This window comes from Epinephelus fuscoguttatus, linkage group LG22, assembly GCF_011397635.1.
Source record: "Epinephelus fuscoguttatus linkage group LG22, E.fuscoguttatus.final_Chr_v1".
Taxonomy (NCBI): Eukaryota; Metazoa; Chordata; class Actinopteri; order Perciformes; family Serranidae; genus Epinephelus; species Epinephelus fuscoguttatus.
In genome coordinates, this window is record NC_064773.1 from 7,611,064 (window position 1) to 7,633,391 (window position 22,328).

Here is a 22,328-nt window from a genome sequence, read left to right on the forward strand (position 1 = left end):
AATTACCATTAAATTACAGCAGGTTGACAAGAATATGTTAAAGCGGTAATTAACAATATTTGTAGGCAAACTGAATGTCTGTTTTACTTATTTTCTCCTCTTTATATTTCCAATCCAGCACAATGATGTTGTTTGCACTTTTTATGAAAGCTTTTACATCTGCTGTACTAAGAGCTGCCAAATCCCTTGGTGCAGAAAATGAACAAGTGGGAAGATAATTATCATGAGCAGCAACTGTCATTGTGGCTGAACAAAGACGGAGCGTTGCCAACAGGAGCCCAACTCCATAAATCCAACTACTGAAGACACTTTACTGAGAAAGTTTGTTTGATTGATCTTGTTTTTATAGATTCCTATGACAGATTTTGGAGATAAGTGGTCACCGATGCAATGTGTTACAGTCACCACAGGCGCTGCTCGAAAGAGAAACAACTACAGATAATAAATAAAAGGTCTGAAAGAAGGAGGGGAAAAAGTACATCTGCTTAGTTTATTTTTGTCACTAAGTTGCTTTCAAGGACAGTTTTTCCTGACTTGGATGTGATGCTCAGTATAAACTCCTTCATGAATGTTTAGAGCAGCAAGAATAAAGGCTTTCATGAAGAGGCACCAGAGATGTGCCTGTGCACCAGTTTTACCGTAACCATTATCGCCATGACTATCACCTGACAGCAACCTTCAATAGTGGTTTTATTTTGAAAGGCTACAAGGATGCAGTCACTGCAGGGCCACAGAACCATGATGCTCATCTGTCTGCCTTTAGCTACTCTAGACTTGCTATGCTAACATTAGCTAGTCAACCTACTGAGAATAGTGCAACCTAGCGCAAGGTCAACAGTCAATCACTGTTATGTTCTCAGTCTGATACACACACCTGATATGACTTGGTTGGAAACGTGCTTTCCTCCCAAGGTCTCGCTACATACATTCGTTTTGCTAAACGCAGTGAAAAGGCGTCATGGTGCGACCTACTGAAACAATGGGTTCCAGAGGCAGTGGCTGTCACATTTTGAGCTGGGCTGGTTGCTAGCTTCAGCATGCAGCACAGCACTGTTCCTTCAGTTCAATCAGCTTAGACTTCAGGAGCAGCAGTGCGAGATCACCGGAGGTGTGCTATGGCTGCGTTTATGCTTTGCTTGATGCAGCAAAAACAGCCATGGAGTGGTGCAAACACCGGAAATGATAGGTTTCAGACAAGCCCCTGGGAACTTTGAAGCCAATTTGACAAAGTGGTGAAACCATGGAATCACAAATTCTGGGTTCGTCCAATGATGCCATGGAGCCCCAAAAGACTTTTTCTTATGCACCCCTTTTCCACCAAACTTAGTGCGTGTATTTTTTAAACATGGGAAAACCTGCTAAAAAATAGGCTATAGACTCCTTTCCAATTGCCAGTAGACCAGAGCTGTGTACATGGCTCTGAAGCAGATGTGCATGCCTTTCTGATATATTTTTTACTAATGTGTCATATTCGACATCAGCAACAGGCCGGAAAACAGGTAAGTAAACGGTAGAAAGCAGCACAGAGGCCTGTGAAAATGTTGTTTACATATATAAGTATATATATATATATATATATATATATATATATCTTATTATTCAGTCTCTCTTTCAAACTGGGTGCAGACTAATTTGGAATGATGTTTGAGCGCTGCTCGGGCGGAGACACGCGGTCTTTTGTGGAGGGGCATCATTGCATCTAGCTGGTAAAGGGGCTCAAATAAGTGCGTTCACACAGGCGTTGTGTATCTATCAAAGACAAAGCTGATAAATACCTGAGACTACTGCAGAGGAATTTGACCAAGGTGTAAATGCTGATTGTGACCTTTTCTATTACATTCAAAAGCCAGATGTTAGTGGGTGTTAGTGGGTTTTTTGTGCAGTGGGAAAGGAGGCTATAGACACAGTGAAAGAGATCACATCACATCTCCTGCCAGAAGACTCATATCACTATCAAAATTTGATCCATTGTGTCTGATAACATTTCAAAAGTCTAGAAGAGCTGCGCAATTAAATCATTTTATCCCCATTCAAGTAAGCAGAGTGCTGAACTGGAAGTTAGCCTCTTGGCCGGTGGACGTCTCGAGTGCCCCTGCTCTATGGGCCAATGGATGGAAGATCCGGGTAGTATTATACCGGAATAAAACTTTTTTTGGCCTTATGTGCCACTGAGCAACTTTCACTGTAATTAAATGGGGCCCCGCCTCCAACACTTTATCCAGTTCTTTTTATACATCCATGATGTGAAGGGGCCTTTATCATTACCTCCACCAAGGAGGTTGTTTTCGCCGGCTTTGGTCTGTTTGTTTGTCTGCAAAATAACTCAAAAAGTTATGAACGGACTTTGATGAAACTTTCAGGATAGGAGGATAATGGGACAAGGAACAGATGATAAAATTTTGGTGGTGATCGGTTGAAGCAAAGTGGATAAAATGATAAAGTCTATGGCCTGACAGCCTCAGCAGCAATTCTAATTTCTAAAGACGGTGAAAAATAGCGCCATCTGGTGGCCGGACAGCACGTCTCGTTCAACTAAATGTTGTAATTCTAAAGTTGAAATTAATGTTCTGTGTTGGAGAAAAAGGGGGCCTGATCTTGTGGGAGTATAACGTTGTTGTTTTTTTTAAATGTTCAAGTCTGTGTTTTCTTTTGTAGACTGCTCTGAGTTTGAGAAAAAAAAAAATCAAGTTGATGGATCAAAACAGTCATGTTTTAAATGACAATTTCTACGCTTTTAATTTGAAGGCCAAACGGTCTACTTTCCTGTTTTGTTAATTTCACGAAACCTTCAGGTTCAGACTGACGGTGACTGTCGCGTGCTGTTGGTCATCATGTGAACAGGATGACTTACTCAGTCATGAAAAACTTGACAACATCTGCTCAGCAGTCAGCCAGACTGATCACTGACACACTCTAAGAGAAATTAATTGATCTAATGTTCTGAATTCTTGTATATAGTCTATTTTTTTTCTTTTGAAACAGAACCTTGCTACAAAGGGTGATCTCAGAAAAACATAGTTCAAGTATCAAAAGCAAACTTTCTTGTAAAAACTGCTGTTCACATTAAAAAGAAACCAAAGATCAGTCTTTTCTCTGTATTTTCTACACAAAACCTTTAACCTGAGTGAAACTGAATCAACAGAAGTTCAGCCTGACTTGAATATTTACAGCTATGACAGATAATGACAAGAGACATAAGATCAATTTAGTTTTTTTTAACTGATGTAATTGTTGTGATTGAATTGTAAAAACATGAAACCAATTAGCTTTTGCTGCATGGCTGCATGCAGGTTGTAGTGGGTGGCAGCTCGTGTCTGGTGGGTGGTAGCGGGTGGTCATCGGGGAGTCCTTTCCCAAGGATGTCAAAGAAAAGCCTCCTGCGGTGTGTCTTCCTTATTTCTCATCTTGGGTTCAGAGCTGTCCAAACAAGGAAGCCGTTCCAGCAGGAGATGCCGAACTCTCTGGAGAAGACAGCCACTGGCCACCTCCTTGTCTGCCTGTGGCATGTGTAGGTGCCAGTAACCTGCATGATAAAAATTCATTCATAAATTTAAATGGACTACAAACTAATTTCCCCGAAAAGGTACAATAAAGACAGTATACTCATGATTAAAGCATACAATGTCCAGGCTATCCCCCGCTCCCTTGCACCAATTATAGTCGAGGATGACCTCAGGTTTCTTGCGCTCTTCCTTGCTCACCACTGGCTGCCAGTGCCTTGTACTGAGGAGCACCACCAGCTTTTGATCCTTTGGCATGTAGGAGCAGACCATTGTGTCTTTGGTGAATCCAAAGATGGTGGACAGCACCTCCCTTCCCCTCATCTGCAGGAGCTGTGGTGGGAGCTCTGGCTCGGTTTTACGGATTGTGCCAACGAGGGCCATCCCCCTCTTTAGCAGCTGCTGCCCCAGGTCATGAGACGTGAAGAAGTTGTCGGTGGTCATGGTTCCCGTAAGGCCCACCGTCAGCTCCATCACCACTCGCTTCCCTAGGCCCACCTGAATGAAAACAAAGAGAGAAAGAAAGAAAGAAAGATGCTGAAACAATGCTGCGATTGTGTGGCGATTGTGTGGCGAAATATGAAGTTGCAATAAGCTCTGCATTTTCTCTGTGTAAACCAATTTTTACATTTTTACCTAAGAATTTTGATCTATAAAATGCTTACCTAATGTTTTGCTGTTGGGGATAGTTTCCCCAGATAAATCTGAAGATTCCAGCAGTAAGATGTAAAGCACTCACAGAGGACCCACACCTTCAATCCATATCTAAATGAGTGAGTGAGAGAATTAATAAATGAATGACAATCTTAATTTCAAATGATAAATGTGATAAGGCCTAACAAATGGAGGCTAAATATAAAATCATAAAAGCCAATATAATGCAATGATGATAATTAGATAAAAATAAATGTTACTTGTCTGGCTTTGAAGGCATGTACTGCAAGAAGGGACATCTTCCACGAAAACCTGGGGACACAGAGAATGCAGATGAATTTTAGCACTCTGGCTAATTCTGTCTGTTGTCACTGTCAAATAAAGTACATGCAATACAACAGAATACAGTTAAATACAATACAGTACTAACCAATCAGCATCTCGTCCACACAGACCTCTGAACAAGGTGCCCACATCTTTTGCACAGCGGAGACCCAGATGTCCCAGACTTCTCTGATTGGTCCCAATTTGTCATGGTCCCGCCGAAAGCGTGCCGCTCATTTTTCACGGTCATCGAACCTAATCGATTAAAAATAAGAAGAACAATGTCACAACACATCCCTTTATCCACCTAGATGAAATTAATGCATATATACATCTATTTTTAATTCAATTTTTAAAAACTATTTATTAATACATTCATTTATATAAATTATTTATTTGACATGAAATTAAATTATAATTGAATGACTCAATATATTAAATGAAAATCCAACTTAGCATCCTGGATATGATGTTGAACCTCTTCCTCGACATTACTGCCAGGAAGATATCCCTGCCATCCTTGCCCCAGAGGCTCAGGGTGTTTTCACCACGTGATTTGTACACACCAGCCAAGAGGAGAAGGCCGATGAAGGCCTACATCTCCAGTTTGTCTGCAGGTGTCCATTTCTGCAAGAGCCGATGGCCCTGTACATAGAGATGAAACAGTATGAAAATTTCATATCACAATTATTATGAACACAAGTATTACAGTCATCAATATTATCTCAGTATTGTTAAATTATGCTGAAAATGTTATCTAAGGAGTGTAATAGTTTCTACTTTACCTGCAGGTTTGTCATGTTGACCAAGATGTCATAGATTTCCTCAGTGAAAAACAGATGAAATGTGCTGATTGTTGATGTGCTAATTACTGCACATAAGTTTTACACTGTTCATATTTATTTTTATACTGTTCATAATATTTACTTTTATACTGTTCATATTGTTTACTTTAACACTGTCCCATTTCATAGGGGAATATTTCAACCCCTACCCCTTGTAACTTTGTTGCAAGGGGCAAGGGGCACTCAATAAAGAGGGGTAGGGGTGAAAATAAGAAATGGGATTGGCCCCAAACAAGGGCCAATCCCATTTCTTATTTTCACCCAAGGGGTAGGGGTTGAAATAGTCCCCTATGAAATGGGACAGTATTATAGTAAATATTATGAACAGTATAAAAGTAAATATTATGAACAGTGCAAAAGTAAATATGAACAGTATAGAAGTAAATATGAAGAGTGTAAAACGAATTATGAACAGTATTAAAGTTATTATGAACGGTATAAAAATATATATTAATAGTGCAATTAAAATACACTGAACAAAAATATAAACGCAACACTTTTGTGAGGCCGGCTGGATGTACTGTCAAATTGTCTGAAACGCCTTTGGAGACGGCTTATGGTTGAGAAATGAACATTCAATTCACGGGCAACAGCTCTGGTGGACATTCCTGCAGTCAGCATGCCAATTGCACGCTCCCTCAAAACTTGCAATATTTGTGGCATTGTGCTGTGTGATAAAACTGAACACTTTAGAGTGGCCTTTTATTGTGGCCAGCCTAAGGCACACCTGTGCAATAATCATGCTGTCTAATCAGCATCTTGATATGCCACACCTGTGAGGTGGGATGGATTATCTCGGCAAAGGAGAAGTGCTCACTAACACAGATTTAGTCAGATTTGTGAACAATATTTGAGGGAAATGGTCTTTTGTGTGTATTGAAAATGTTTTAGATCTTTGAGTTCAGCTCATGAAAAATGGGAGCAAAAACAAAAGTGTTGCATTTATATTTTTGTTCAGTGTATTAATAGTGCAATTAAAATATAAACAAATCAACCATCACACAAACAGGAACCTGTGTGATGAAAATATTGCACATAACAGCCAAGCCAACGTGAACTTATTGTCTGGCATTTTTTCGATAAGATGCTCAAACAGGTTTAGGAATCGCTCTGTTTTTGCCTCACTCTCCTCATGGCGTTTCTGCTCCTTTGCACTTTCTGCCATAAGAAAATCCACTATAGGATTTGTCTTCCTCTTCTTTTTAGGAGAAGGGGTTGGAGGGCTTGGGGAGCTTGAGGTAGCCATGGGAGAGGCTGAGGTACAGGGGAAGACGGTGGGAGTGGATGAACCCGGTTAAAGAGCACCTGCCCAGACGGGACGCTCTAAAACTAAAGCGAGCGCGCCCGTAAGGAGGCAGGGATCATTTCATTGGTCAACAGTGAATCTGGCATTCTATTGGTTGGGTGATTTTGACAGGGTTGTTACACAAAAAAATCCAAGTGCAGGGCAGAAACCTGAGAGCAGAAATTCCCCGAGCGCACAGAAACAGTTTGAGCGCGAGGAAGCCGAAGCTCGAGCAGGAAATCTGTGCGAGCAACATGGTATCTAAGTGCGAGCACACAGTTTGAGCAGAAACAGAGTAGATCCAAGCGCAAGCAGAGGCTATTTGAGTGCAAGGGCAGGGTTTTTGAACGTGAAATCAATAAATAATGCTGTCAAACTGATAGACCACTCTCTTGAACAAAGATAGGGATAAAGCTCCATAGACCAAGCAGAGCAGCAGCCCTTCTTCACTCATTTGTGTCATACAAAACAAAGAAACATGCAGTAAGATGAAAATGTTATAACATAACAAATGGTGCCTAATTTTCTAGTCACCCCCTCTTCCACTTACATCTCTCACAAGGCAGTCCAAAATGTCTCTTAGTGACTACTTCTTTCCAGACTTGGTTGCTGCATTGTACACCTCCAGCAGTCTTGGGACCAGACCATCAAGTCCTTCGAGAAAGATTCCAGGAGGTCTACGGTGAAAATCCTCTTGAATTCTGCCATAATCTGAGGAGACAGACAGAAAGTACTGAACATATTTCTCAATAGGACACGGTACAGTGTCTGACATAACATGATTAAAACTCTCATTACAAGCAAGTTTCTCAACAAACACACCAACAGTTTCTAGATATTGTATGTCTTTTATCAGTGGCTCCAAAACACTATTATACCCATAAATTTTGATATGCTCAGTCTTGCACAGTTAAGCTACGTAAATTGATGACAGTGACTGTGTTTACAAGGTCTTTAGTATCCCGGTTTTGATTGGGTTTTTTAAGTATCCCGTTTTTGTGTTTGTGCATGTAAACACCATATCCCGAATTCAGAAACCGGGTTATGCCACCTGGAGTACTCCGATAGAAGCCGGGATACTGGAGCATGTATACACCTTATCCTGGTCTCTGACGGCTGCCCGCTGTGTGCGCAGGTGCCAGAGTGACGCACCAGATATACAAGCAACATGGCGGCAACGAGAGCTTCCCATTTTTGGAGTGATGAAAAGACTGAATTTTGCCTGAAAATGATGAAAGAACTCAACATAACTACGTGTTTAGACGGCAGAAGACACAGAAATGCTGACCTATTCAAGTCTGTTGCGGACAAGCTACGTGACGCTGGTTTTCCACCTCGCACCGTTGAACAATTTAGGTCGCAGTGGAAAATATTAATATTTATAATAATAATAATTAATAATTAAATATAATTAATAAATACATCACATTTCCCACTCAATCTGTTGTAAACAAAAGACGTAAAAGACATAACACACGCCTGCGCAGATAGGATGCTGTGATCAGAAAACGGGTTACTGGTATTTATCATGTATACAGGGATATGATTAACCGGGTTTCTCTGTGTTCCATGTAAACATCATATCCCGGATATGCCCAAAGCCGGGATAAGCCTCAAAACCGGGATACTAAAGACCTTGTAAACACAGTCAATGATGACTTGTATCTTCTTGGCAAATTGGCAAGAACCCAATACACACCACAAACTTTGTGGGGTTTTTTTCTGGAGGTGCCCAAGGGAATACAAATTTCAAAATCGTCAATGTACAAAGTTACACATAAACTAACATCTTCATGTGAGAGAATCTGATTTCTTTTAAAGTAGTCACCATCCAGACATGATGTGTCATGTCCAGACTGTTCAAGAGACCCCTCTCTTGAAAGTAAAGAAAGTGGGTTGGCACTGTAATGCTTCAGTCAATGATGCTGTTAATTCCTCAGATGTGCAATTATGCTCCTTCAAAATATTTTCAACTGTCTGCCTAGTTATTTGTCCTACACATTCACCAACATCAAATAAGTCATCAACAATTTCTTGAGTTGCTGACTGTGACACATGAAGGACTGCTTGCAGGCGAAGTAAAAGGGATGCAATCCGCCTGCTGAATGGAATTCTGCACAGGCTGAAATTCAGATTCAGACAATAAATCTGATGACACTAAATTGTTCAAGTCTTAATGTTCATCACTTACAAAGGCTTGACTGTGACATTTTACAACAATGCCAGGTTTTAAATCAACAAACGGAAAGAGTACAAAGTTCACAGTGTAGCTTAGCAACCTCATTTGATCCTTTTTTATGCTCCTTGACATGTTTTGCAAAATCCACATGGGATTGGAGCACAGTTAGACAGCTGGGGTAAATGCAGCTCAAGTCCTGTCTTCCACGTCCATGTCTACCTTTGTAATGACTCACTATTGTTCTTTCACTGAAAGTGGCAAAACTGCAAAACTTACAACTCCACTTCATCCACGGTAGCCAAACTTCAATGAATGGACCAGCAGCACCTAAAACACACAACATACATTATTAGAGTATGGTATAAAAGCCTTAGTCATGTGAACTAGAAACATGAATAAAAACATTACAAGGATAGTTCAATTTTTTTGAAGTGGGGTTGTATGAGGTTCTAATAGCCACCAAGTGTATTAGCGACAGTAGACAACTTTCTGCTCTCCCCCAGTACGTCATACCAGCGCACAGTGCCACACGTGACACACACAACAGCGTATTTTCACTGCCTACAAGACGCCCCATCTCAAAATAAAATACTAGTTTAAGTGTACACTACAGAGCTCAACAATAAGGATTGCCCGATTGCCCGGGGCAAGTAAAACTCACGGTTGGGCATGTAAACTAACAACTCACTTGCCCGATTGGGCAAGTTGCTAAAAATAGTAAAAGTTAATAACTAATTGATAAAATAAATGTATTTTAAAACGTGCTCTTCTGCTCTGATGCAGCGGTCTCTCTGCCTGAAGTCACAGGCACAGCTGTGTAACAATGTCCTGCCCACAGCGCCCATTGATATTATTTTGCGCGACGGATGCTTCATATAATACTTTGCTTAGTAGCATAACTACATTTCTTTACTCCCGTTTATCACAGCCAGAAATAGTTCCAGTCACCTTCCTCCAGATGTCTCAAGTCAGAAAGATAAGGTCAAGCTGAACTTAAAGTCTAACGTCACATGGATAACGTTGCTTAATGTTAAAAGAAACAAAATAAAAGTATTTCAACAGATAATGTTAAAGGAGCTATATGTAAGAAATCTAAAGCAAACAGTCGTAAAATCCTCCTCATACGTCACAGAGACTAAGGAATAATGTTCATATAACATACTGATCTCACTGACAACAATAGTACAGCCAGAATATTTGCATTTAAAAAAATATTTACAATCAGCAAATCATGTTTATGTTTTGAATGTGTGTTTTGGCCTGTTGCGCCACCCACCGCCGTCTACCAGTCACGCAGTCAGTAGAGTCTCAGCATCAGTTACAGTTACGACTGAGCTACAGCAGCACGGCAAGCAGCATTAGCAGCGTCCCGGTACATAGCATTAGCAGCCGGCTCCTCCTCAGCTGTATCCCGGCAGCAGCGTTAGCAGCAGTTTTCCAGCGGACTTGCTTGAACGGTCCGCTGGAAAACCAAAGATCAAGGATGCGGCGATGCAGCCCTGCCACGGCAGCCGCCCGTGGGCAGACAAATCAGTGACAAATCTGCCACTGTCCAGCAACCTCGAATCTGTAGGGGAGGGGGGGGCGGACACGACTCACGGCAGTATTTTGAATTTGAGTGCAGTAACCGTTTTGGCCACATTCTTACATACAGCGCCTTTAAGCAGTGTTGCCAACTTAGCGACTTTGTCGCTATATTTAGTGACTTTTCTGACCCCTCTAGCGACTCTTTTTCTGATGTTATTGAAGACTTCTGCAGACTCTGTTGTGAGAGCACGTATTATTCTTATTCTTCTCAACAAGCAGCAGATGCTGCCGTGGGCTCCTCTCTCGCCCCAAAGAAAGCACTCACAGACGGCCCAGTCCTCCCTCCCAACAGCAGTCAGAGCAGGAGATGTTAACCCCTCCACGTCCAGACTGCAAGTGAATCGCGCAGGCGCGGAACCGCCGCTGGCTGATCCCGACCTGGAAGAAGAAAGACTGAAAGAAGGTTCATTTGTAGTTCTAAACATATTCAGGGTGTTTTTTTACTCAGTTTTTGTCTCTCCCACGGCATTATTCCTCTCTCCTACAGCAGCCATTACAATTATATGCATACGGACAATTATGCAAATTAGGCGATGATGTCATTTAGCGACTTCTAGCGACTTTTAGGACAGCCAATAGCTCCTTTGTTGTCAACAGTGCTTTTAAGTATCATCTCAATTTTTCTAGAGCTGCCGGTAGCAACACAGCATGTGTCACTGCTAATTACTGACATTAACACAGAGGCTATTGTGAAGCCGTTACTCGTTACAAGCAACACAGCATATGCTATGGCTAATTACTAATTAACAAAACGGACGCTGCGCGCGCACACACACACACACACACACACACACACACACAACACGGGCCACGACTAATTACTGACACAGAGCGTCGTGCTCAGCCGCTAACTCAACTGCTAACCACACAGCATGGGCTACGGCTATTTGCTAACGAAACGGACGCCGCGCGTGCGCATTAACACACAGACACACGCACACACAAAACGTTCACCAAGCGCCATGAATGTGCTTATTTTATAACGTTCAGATTTCAAAGAAACCAATGCTATTGCTTGCAATTACTATAAACTATAAGGGTGACAAACCCAAATTATCAAAATGACAGATATGTTGATTTTGTTGGGCATGACAGAACAGGTCAATCATACTGAAAATAGACAGGGAAATTTTTCATGTGGTGTTTTCCTTCTTTGTCTCCCTACTATGACAATAATGGTATTATCACAGCTCTTAGGCATGCAGAGATTATAGGTAATGTTCAGTTTGGCCGGGGAGGCCTGGGGCTTGGCTCAGGCAAACCGGTATGGAATAAAGCAGGTCTCAAAGATAAAAGAAAGCTGGTTGTGGAACAGATACGTAGACAGGAGGAGATATTAAGGGGTGCAAAGCGTTCCCTGCCATCTTGCCGGTGATTCGCAAGGCATTCTGGGAGATTTCCTGTAGCACTTGCTTTGGAGTGTGCCTCTGAAAAAACTCCTTTTGGAGAGCCATATAGCCCTAGCACTCCGCCCTTGCCCTTTCCCTTAACAAGAATCGGGACATCCCTACCCCTATGTGTGAACGCACAAAACGGAGGGATAGGGGCAAGTGGTAGGGTTAAGGGGTGTATTGGGATTGGGCCTTAGACAGAGAGTTTGTTTTTCTCCGTCTCTAAATCCTGTCTTTCCAAAAAAAGTCAAACTATTCCCTGAAAGTCAAACCTGATTTCCAGAGTCCCAAACCATTAAATTATAGAAATGTTACTGTGTCCTTGCTTTGATTTATCTTGACCTCCCTCCCGTTATTCAGTCCTAACAAAGATAAAGGACCACAAACACAACTAGAAAAGCACTCAGAGAAAGAAAACACAGACTTGAACATTTAAAAAAAAAAAGTTATACTCCCACAAGATCAGGTCCCCACCACCAGACCAGAGACCATAATAAAAGCAATGGCATCACATATTAATAAAATTCAGCTATACATGTCTGCACACAGGCAGCACGGTGGTGTGGTGGTTAGCACTCTCGCCTCACAGCAAGAGGGTTGCCGGTTCGATCCCGGGCGTGGGAGCCCTTCTGTGCGGAGTTTGCATGTTCTCCCCGTGTCAGCGTGGGTTCTCTCCGGGCACTCCGGCTTCCTCCCACAGTCCAAAGACATGCAGATTGGGGACTAGGTTAATTGATAACTTTAAATTGTCCATAGGTGTGAATGTGAGCGTGAATGGTTGTTTGTCTCTATGTGTCAGCCCTGCAATAGTCTGGCGACCTGTCCAGGGTGTACCCTGCCTCTCGCCCGATGTCAGCTGGGATAGGCTCCAGCCCCCCCGCGACCCTCAAGAGGATGAAGCGGTTAGAAATTGGAATTGCTGCTGAGGCTGTCAGACCATAGACTTTATTTATTATTTTATCCACTTTGCTTCAACAGATCACCACCAAAATTTTTATCATCTGTTCCTTCTCCCATTATCCACCTTTCCTTAAAATCTGTTCATAACTTTTTGAGTTATTTTGCAGACAAACAAACAAACAAACAAACAAACAAACAGACCAACGACGGCGAAAACATAACCTCCTTGGCGGAGGTAACAAAGAGAAGAGCCAAGAACAAAGTCAGTGCAAACAGAACAAAAAACTAAAACATAATTCTGATTGTTCATTAACTAATTACATAAATAGCTTGCTTGACCTCTGTACTCACACACATTCCCAAATATCACAAACTATAAATGTGCAATCTAATTATATAAATGTATGTATGGTGTGTTCTGTACAGCCTAATTTTTTGCATCATTTTGATGGAGACTCCAAATAAGCCCAATGGATTTCCTGTCCCTCTCCGCACTGCTCGTCTTTGTCATTCTTGTGTAAAAATAGGAATAAAAATAAAAAGGTTATAAAGAACTTGGTTTCAAAATCCGAGGGCTATTACACACATATCCAGATAATTGTGGGTACTGAAAGTGTTTCAATCGTCCCTGGTCTCCCCTACTGTCTTGATCCTTAAAACACTTGCCTGACTCTTTCACGGATATTAAATTCTCACCCAGCTCCATAACTCTCTCTTTGCACCCTCAGAACATAAACCCGTCCTCATGAGTCCATACGCTTATCAGCACTCATTAACGCAAGAATGAATAATTTAGTTGTGTTGACGATTTAACCTGGATTCAGGTTAATGTATGCGTTTTCAGATGAGGATGTTCGTGGACGGGAATCATAAATTCACTCTCTCTCCCCTTATCTTTCCTTTTTCACTTTCAGAGGATGAGGCGTTTGAGCTGTGCCTGGGTCTTCAGACTCTGTTGGAACTTAACGTAAGGTCCTCATTTGCTTTGCTAATATTTTCTCTGCCTTATCATGTGGCTTTTGGTGTTTTTTTTTTTTTTTTTAAAGAAGCAGCTGGAATGGTTACATGGCTTTTAAAAATAAGCAAAAGGGAAGGAGAAGAAGAAATAAAAATGCTACTGTGGTTGAAAAAATATACAATTTCAGGGGGAAAGAGGTAGAAGTTCTTAAAAAGAGATGTCTGTGGTGTTATCTGTGGGGAAAAGGCTGGTGTTATTTCTATCTGCAGGATCCCCACTGTGCAGGTTAAACCCAGATAAGAGCGAATTGAGGACATCTTGTGAGGTGGAATTTTTGAGTTTGCACATTTGAAAATGCAATTTAAACCTAATAAAAAATACTCACTGGGAATCTGAAGGTGGCTCTCGGTTATATCACTGTTACATCTGCTGCATCTGGTTAATATCCTCCTAAAAATCTAATTAGAGTGGGACTTCGGGGCGTTCAGGGAACATGAGCTCTTTTTTTCTTCATTTTGTAAATTAGCCCTTAAGGACTTTGTAATGCAAGACGAACATTTCTCCTGAAGCTTACTCCTGCACTGAGCTGTCTCTGTAAATATTCATAAACAATAAGGTAATTCACTATGATTACTGGCTTATAAATGATCAGGATTTACTGAGATTTTTGAGCGACAAAAGCAACTCACCTGTATATTGACTCAGAGATAAACATCGTCCTAATGTTACACACTTCAAGTGCTATGTTTAAGTGATTATAGCAGCTTCTGATGATATGCTTTTTTCTTATTAGAATATTTTAAGCACCAACAATCAGCTTTACTTCGTTTTTTAAGCAAAAACACCAACCATTCCCTTGTTTCAGCATTTCAAATGTGAAGATTTGCTGCTTTTTGTTTTATTTGATTGGTTATTGAACTGAATATTTTGGGGTTTTGGATTGTTGGTCCATTTTAATCAAAGACATTACCTTTGGATTTAGGATGTGAGGGGCGTGTTTCACTATTTTCTGTCTGTGCTGACTTAATATTTAATTAACCCTTTGAACCCTGGAGCAGCATCCATTTTCTTGTGCTGCTTTCTATGTGACACCTATCACAAATACTTAAACCCTTGAACGCTGAGCAAATTGGTGAAATTTCTTTCAGCAACATGGGGAAAAAGCGACTTTGTAAGAAATCTCCCACAAATTGCAAAAAAAAAGAAAATTATTTTAAAAAATAGGGAAAAACATAACAAAAATATTTATAATAATAATTATTATAATTATTATTATAATTATTTCATTTTAAAATTATGTTACAGAATTATTGTAATTTTTAAGCACACTTTCCAGGTTGTTTTCTTTCTTCTTCTTTTTGCCATTTCTTTAAAAATTTTTTTGTTTACCAATCTTTCGCCAGTTTTTTGGGTCACTCTGTCTTTTGTTGCTCATTGCCTTCCACCCATGATTTTGAAAGAAATCAAGTCAGTTTCCTCAGGTTTCAAAGGGTTAAGAGTCATCAAAATAACTAAAAATGACACTGATCTCATCAGCCCAAGAAGCTTTAAACACTCCCAGTGAAAACCAGTGCAGGCTACATGTTTTCAAGCCACTCATCCCAGTGCGATCAATACGTCACTGCGGCAGTGTTTATATCCTACCACTAAGGGGTGCTAAAATACAAAATTTTACACACATAAATCTATACGTAGTGGTTTTAAAGGGACAGTTCACCCCAACATCAAAAATACATATTTTTCCTCAACACATTCTCATTGTGACCTCATCACACATCGACGTTTGGTCATGGAAATTCCACGTCTAGATACGTCGTGCAAGGTACCCTGGGTGTGTTGGTTGTTGACGTTCTGGAACACTGTGTCAGTTTCTGCCTGTTACATGCATTGGTGTCTTTCAAAAAACACTTATATTTTTACAGGAAATGTAACGTTTACATACAGTCTCTTTCAAAATAAACGCACAACATCAGTACAACAACGTGAATTAACATTTTTTCCCTCCAACAACTAGGATAGGTAGTTGGGTTTAAGCAACAAAAACGTGGTTAGGTTTAGGAAAAAAGAACAGGGTTTGTCTTTAGAATCTTACGGGATGCAAACACTGCTCTCCTGGGCGAATGTCGGTGTTTGTTGGACCCATTTCCCACCCCTCTGGCATCCCTCTCCGGCTTTTGATGCCTTAACTTTCATCCTTGTCCGTGTTTCCTGTCTGCCTTTCAAAAATACATTTGAAGAACTCAACATCAATGTCTCTTTCCAGAAATCATGACCTGGTTACTCAAGATAATCCACAGACCTTGTTGTGAGCAGTTTCGTGTAGGAACTATTTTCTTTCTACTGAGCTACACCTGCCAACTGTATCACTGCGCAGAAGGAAGCGTGCATCTACTCATGGACAAGAGGCTTGTAAACATTAAACATGACCTTCTCGGCTAAGATGAAACGTTAGCTAGCTTAGGGGTGCGAGGTAAGCACGTCCATGAGTAGATGCACGCTTCCTTCTGGGTCATGATTTCTGGACAGAGACATTGATGTTCAGTTTTTCAAATGTATTCTTTAGGCACTTTGAGCACTACGAGCTGAGTGCCATCTAGTTCCATTATATTGGAGAGAAGGCAGACATCTCTACAGCTGATATCTCCAACACTCTGCAACTCACACCAAAACAATTTAGACTGATAAACAGCCCTACAGGTAAGAGGAGAAATATTTTGTTTTTGATACTGGGGCGAACAGTGTCTTTATGTAATTTTATATAATTAGTGAGATAATAATATTATCACTATGTTACAATCATTATCTTCTGAAGCTTCTTCAGGAACATATTAGCTATTCGTCCGTCCAGATGAACAGAAAATATTCTTAAATGGCAGAGGAACTGTATCTGGAATGTTGAACCAACAACTAAGACAGTATGGTATTAACAGAACAATCATGTACAAGTGTATGCAACTAATGCGATGAACTATAGAGGGACTGGGTTTTTCATGGTGATATGGATAATGTACAGCATGTATCTCAGTTAAATTGGATGCAGACTGATTTAAGAACATTAGCAACACGAGGATAATGCATGAATCTGATGTGTCGTCTTCAAATTGCTTTTTTGTTTGTTCAACAGTCCCAAATCCAAAGATATTCAATTACTGACAATATAAAACTGAGAAAAGCAGCAAATAATCACATTTGAAAAGCTGAAAATAAAAGAATATTTGGTGTTTTGTTTATTAAACTTCTGTCTACTGATGAATCATTTTATATCTATTGGAGACAGACATTAGAATTACAGTTAAACTAAAGGACAAAGCTAATTTGAGCAATGTAGTGCGGTGGTTCTCACTTTTTTTTTTTGCTCGCAGTTCCTTAAAACAAGGCAAAATTACTTTCACTATCAACCAGTTTAGTTTTCCCTCACAGAATGTTAATTTTTTTGTAATTTAGGAGTCCCCAGGGGGTAAAATATCTCGTATTTCACAAGAAAATATCATTAATTATGGAGAAGCCTGAATAAAGAAGGATTGTTTTGCATTGCAGAATCCATGTTCATTGTATTTTATCTTGCTATTATCTGCTGACCCCTCAGATTTGTTGTGCGAACCCTTTTGGGAGGATTATTTCCCTGAGTCACGACCCCCACTAATCATGTTCCACTGTGTGCTTCCTCTCACAGTGCTGCCTGGACCTGAGCAATCGGGTCCTGAAGCTGGAGGGCTGCGGCGAGGAGCTGCCCTTCCTGAACCCTTCGACCGACAGCCACTGCCAACACGACACCAACGAGAACCTGTGAGCCCAACTCGACGGCGGCAACCACTCCCTCGAGTCTCAACCGGTTGCAGCAACGTGGCGCAGTGCCATTTGTGTCTGGACGAGTCCGATCACAGTGTCTCTCACACACTGCCAGAACATGGATGAGCATCGGCCACCGTCGTTCTTGAGTTTACATCATTGTGTTTGTAGAATTAAGACACTCACCATGATTATCTTATATTAAAATTAGTCTAGTTTACAGAGCGGGTGAAACCGATCCGATCTCTGAGAGTCTAATCATTCTTTATGATTATATTGTATATTAAAACCAACTTCTCTGCTTGGGTACACTGATGATCGTTAAAAGGGAAAACCATTATAATCAATAAAGTGAACTTTAGTGGAATATTTTGTGATTTGGCTGAACGAAAATGACTTTAAATCAGCAAGTAAATAAAAGTGTTCACTGTAAATCACTGTAGACGATCTTAAAGGAAAAGTTTAACATTTTGGGATAGTTCTTACCAAGTGAAATGAGAAGATATCACACTCATGACTGTGCAGTAAATACGAGGGAGTCCCTAAGAATCTGTTTTTTCACCCGGGGCCGGTGCCTTACATCCTGCTTCACACAGAGCGTTGTGTGCTTCATGCACATTTTCGTTGGCTGACTTTTTGGATAAATTAGCAAAACCATAGCTGAAAAAGTTCTTTATCCACTGAATATTCGCCTTAACCCGAAAATTAAACCAACAGAAAACCTCATGCCTATTGCTTTGTTTCCACTCCCGTATGTAACTGGTGCCCGCAGATTCATTAATATACGGATGATGCCTCTAGTGTCCAACGCAAGGAAGTGCATTTCTTTACAGATGGATAGAAACCTGATAGAAACTACCTGTAGCCATGAGGGAGAAGCTAATTATGTCCGTTTTTAGCCATCCAGTAGTTTGGAATATGAGCTTGGAACATTACTGGGACAAAAACAAGAGCAATTTTGTATGGCAACAAATATTTACTTTACTTATTATATTTACTGTGCAGACGTGAGAGTTATCAATCTTCTCAACCTAATCTCGTCAAGAATGTGAAAATGTTTCTTTCCCAAAATGTCAAACTATTCCTTTCAGAATCAACATGACTTAACTATAAAGTGTCGGTACTCAGGATCCCCTTTCCTAGTGTGTAAGAGGAACATTTGAGAAGTTTTCTGTGTAATTAGGCTTGGATCAGGCTACCTCTTTTAGAGACAAGGATGGGTTCTCATCTAGAATTTTAAAAAGAGATCTGAGGAAAACACCACCTTTTCTGATGTACTTATATTCAGCTTTGTAAAGCCCCTTTGCTCTTTTTTTCCCCATCAAAAGACTGATGTGGTGAAGTTTTCCAGGAGCACATTTCCAGTCTGTCATGACAGCCTAGACTCAATTACAGTAGTTCCCTATAAATCCCTCCTGATAAAAATAGACGTCAGGCCAGCCAGCAAAACATATTTGACTCAGCTACAGAAATATCAAAAACATTCCATCTGCATGACTTTGTAAAGTTCTGCCTTTGTATAAGTCTGCATGTTTGTGTACTAGTCTGATTGTGTCTGAAGGGGCTGTATGTGTGTGTTTACGTGTGTATGCGTGCATCAGGAGTCGAAGCAGGGTTTTTCACGCCTTGTTTTGGGCTTGTGTTTCACATGGGGAAAAAGTGGAATTCATCCTATCTTCCCCCCGAACTGATCCGCCGAGCTCCGGTCTGAACAAGCTGCCAAAAGCCGACCCCAGCTGCCTTCCCTCTCTGCCTCTTTCAGGAGATTTTCATCACTCGGCTGAGGCTGTGCTCTGTGCCAAGGCCACTCTTCAAACTCATCAACCTCTCTATTCAGAAGACCGGTCTTCTTTGTGTATTTACCACTTTTTTTTGGCTGATGTTATTAACTTTGACGCCTCATGTTTGTCACAAGAGAAGAACTCCCCACTACATTGTCACCTGCCTCTCTCGTCTCTCAGTGTTTTCATAGTTTGGAGAAGCAAGAACTGCCTCAGATCATGCTGTGCTTTAACAACACCTGAGCCGTGCCGTGCTTTTGACTGTGCTACAATATCCATCAAACCTCTTCATGGACAACCGAGTTGCCAGAACAAATTTTGACACAGTACATTTCTACAAACCATGGATATGTTACATTTGTACATTTCATGTGTAGCGAATATGTTAAAACATGAACGTTTAAATTTTCAATTTCATGTTTAGACAGTGCTGTGGTTATCATGAACTTTACACACAAAACAACTTTGTTAGTGTGAGGAAAACATCATTAAAATATCTATCTGTTTTTGTCGCTATAAACACATCCCAGATTCTTGTTAAAAAGGACCCACTCTTGTCATTACAAACATGGCTGGAAATGTTCTGAACTATCATTTAGAAGTACTCACTTTTGTCACTGCAAACACAGCTGGACAAGCCCCGAGTTGTGGTAAAAAAAAATAGCCGCTTTTGTTGCTACAAACACGTCTGGACATGCCATGTTGTTAAAAAATACCCAATTTTGTTGCTACAAAGCCAGCTGAAAATGCCCCGAACGCTCATTAAAAAATACCAGGTTTTGTCACTGCAAACACGGCTGGACATGTCCCAACTTGTTAAAAACTACCTGCTTTTTTTTGTTGCTAAGAACAGGGCTGGAAATGTCCCGACCTGTTGTTAAAAAAATATCGGCCTTTGTCAGTATGTCCCGACATGTCATTAAAAATACCCAATTTTGTCGCTACAAGCATGACTGGACAAGCCCCGACCTGTGGTTAAAAAATACCCACTTTAATCACTACAAATACAGCTGGAAATGTGCCAACATGTCATTAAGAAAGACACACTTTTGTCGCTACAAACACAGCTAGAAATGTTCCTAACTCTTGTTAAAAATACCCACTTCTGTTGTTACAGACTGGGCTGGACAAACCCCAACCTGAAGCTAAAAATACCCTCTTTTGTTGCTACAAACCCAGCTGAAAATGCCCCAAACTCTCATTAAAAAATACCAGCTTTTGTCACTGCAAACACAACTGGACATGCCCCAACCTGTTGTTAATAACTACCTGCTTTTACAGCTACAAACAGGGCTGGAAATGACCCAACCTGTCATTAAAAAATAATTGCAGGTGGAAATGGTCAGACAAAAATACTGGCTTTTTTTTCCACTGCAAACACGGCTGGACATGTCCCAACTCGTTAAAAACTACCTGCTTTTTTTTTTTGCTACAAACACAGCTAAAAATGTTCCTAACTCCTAACTTAAAAATATCCAGTTTTGTCGCTACAAACATGGCTGGACAAGCCCTGACCTGTGGTTAAAAAATACCCACTTTAATCACTACAGATACAGCTGGAAATGTGCCAACGTGTCATTAAGAAAATACCAGCCTTTGTCGCTAGATACATGACTGAAAAATGTCCTGACAAGTCATTAAAAAAGGGAACTGCCCATTATTCCGACATCCCATTATTCCGACATCCCATTGTTCGGACCACATTAAACCCATTGTTCCAAAGTCCCGTTGTTCCGAAATCATCATGATGCCCTGTGGTTAAGGTCTGGTTAGGTTTAGGCACAAAAACCACTTGGTTAGGGTCAGGAAAAGATCATGGTGTGGGTTAAAATGAAAAAGAAAGTGACAAACACATAAGCTGTGAGCCTGCTTCGCCTCAAGCCTTTCCCAGCTGACCCAGAGCCGGTCGCGGCGCACCATCAAGGCAGAAATATGCCCGCCGGTAGCCGTTGAGCACTGCGGACCATCGGACTAATGGGATGTTGGACCAATGGGCTGTCGGACCAATGACATGGACCAATAAAAAATACCCAATTTTGTCACTACAAACACAGATAGAAATGTTCCTAACTGTTGTTAAAAATATCCAGTTTTGTTGCTACAGACTGGACAAGCCCCGACCTGTGGTTAAAAAATACCCACTTTAATCGCATACATACACAGCTGGAAATGTGCCAACCTATCGTTAAAAAAGGAAGCTGGAAATGTTCTGACAAAAAATACCTGCTTTTGTTGTATGCTAGTCTCAAACAGTGGTCTGCTTCTTGCCAGCCGTCTCACTGAGGTGTCACACCATCCACCATCCCCTCCCCTCTCCTCCTGATGAGAAACAGAGCTCATACACATCTTATCTCAACTACGTCATATACATGAATCATACAATTGTAGCATATCCTTGGTTTGCAGAAACGTATAATGACAACATTTTATTCTGGTGACTGGGTTGTCACGGAGGTCATCATTGCATAGATTGGCAATGTTTGTTTCTCTTTGATGTACTAGTGACCTTCCTACACCGTACGAGAGGATTCAATGTATGACAGAAATTTATTTTTGGTGTTTCTCTTCTTCTGAACAGTATTTTCTCTGCCTAATAAAAATACGTATTCTGGCTAGCTCTGTTTATATTCATAATCTTAACGTTAACTGACACAGCGTGGAGGAGTGACGGGCCTTTTGGAAGCGCAGAGCAACATCATGTGAAAGGGCAGCCATTTAAAATCTCTGCTCTCCCATCTGTCTGAATAATGTGAATCAACAGACTGGTTGTGGGAGGACTCCGCTACAGACAGAGCAGCCAGCTTCTAGTTTTACTGGACTTCACATTCCCATGGTCTGTCCTATGTGCCCTTCACTGGTACATCCTGCTAAATAAAGAAGCTTGTCATGTCAGAACAGAGAAAGCAGATGTTCCCACAGCATCAGATGGCTTCAGAAGTTCACCCCTCTGACCAGTGACGGCTCCCATCTCACTGTGTTGCCCTTCTTCCATTACACAGACAGAAAAAAATCCAAGTCAAGTCTGTCAGAGCAAGTCTCAGATTTGAAGTCCTGCAGCTCAAGTCCAAGGCTGCAGTGGTCAAATAATCTTTTTTCCTCAGGAATGTTTCTGACTGAGTGAACCTGGAAGTATAT

General features: G+C 40.9%; 1 protein-coding gene and 1 long non-coding RNA gene across 2 annotated transcripts in view; one reads left to right on the forward strand and one right to left on the reverse strand.

Annotated features, from left to right (window-relative positions):
• Positions 1–21,825, forward strand: part of nrip2 (nuclear receptor interacting protein 2) — a 75,931-nt gene extending 54,106 nt beyond the window's left edge. The window contains exons 5-6 of the mRNA XM_049566908.1: positions 13,580–13,632; positions 17,297–21,825. Coding sequence (XP_049422865.1) covers positions 13,580–13,632; positions 17,297–17,413 — 170 coding nt within the window. The 3' untranslated portion in view covers positions 17,414–21,825. The remainder of the gene's footprint in view (positions 1–13,579; positions 13,633–17,296) is intronic.
• LOC125882936 (uncharacterized) lies at positions 3,196–5,399 on the reverse strand. Its single transcript, XR_007448429.1, has 5 exons — positions 4,585–5,399; positions 4,415–4,466; positions 4,166–4,265; positions 3,702–3,998; positions 3,196–3,523 (listed from the first exon to the last, which is right to left on the reverse strand). It is a non-coding gene; the product is annotated as an uncharacterized LOC125882936 (long non-coding RNA).
• Positions 21,826–22,328: the final 503 nt, after the last annotated feature.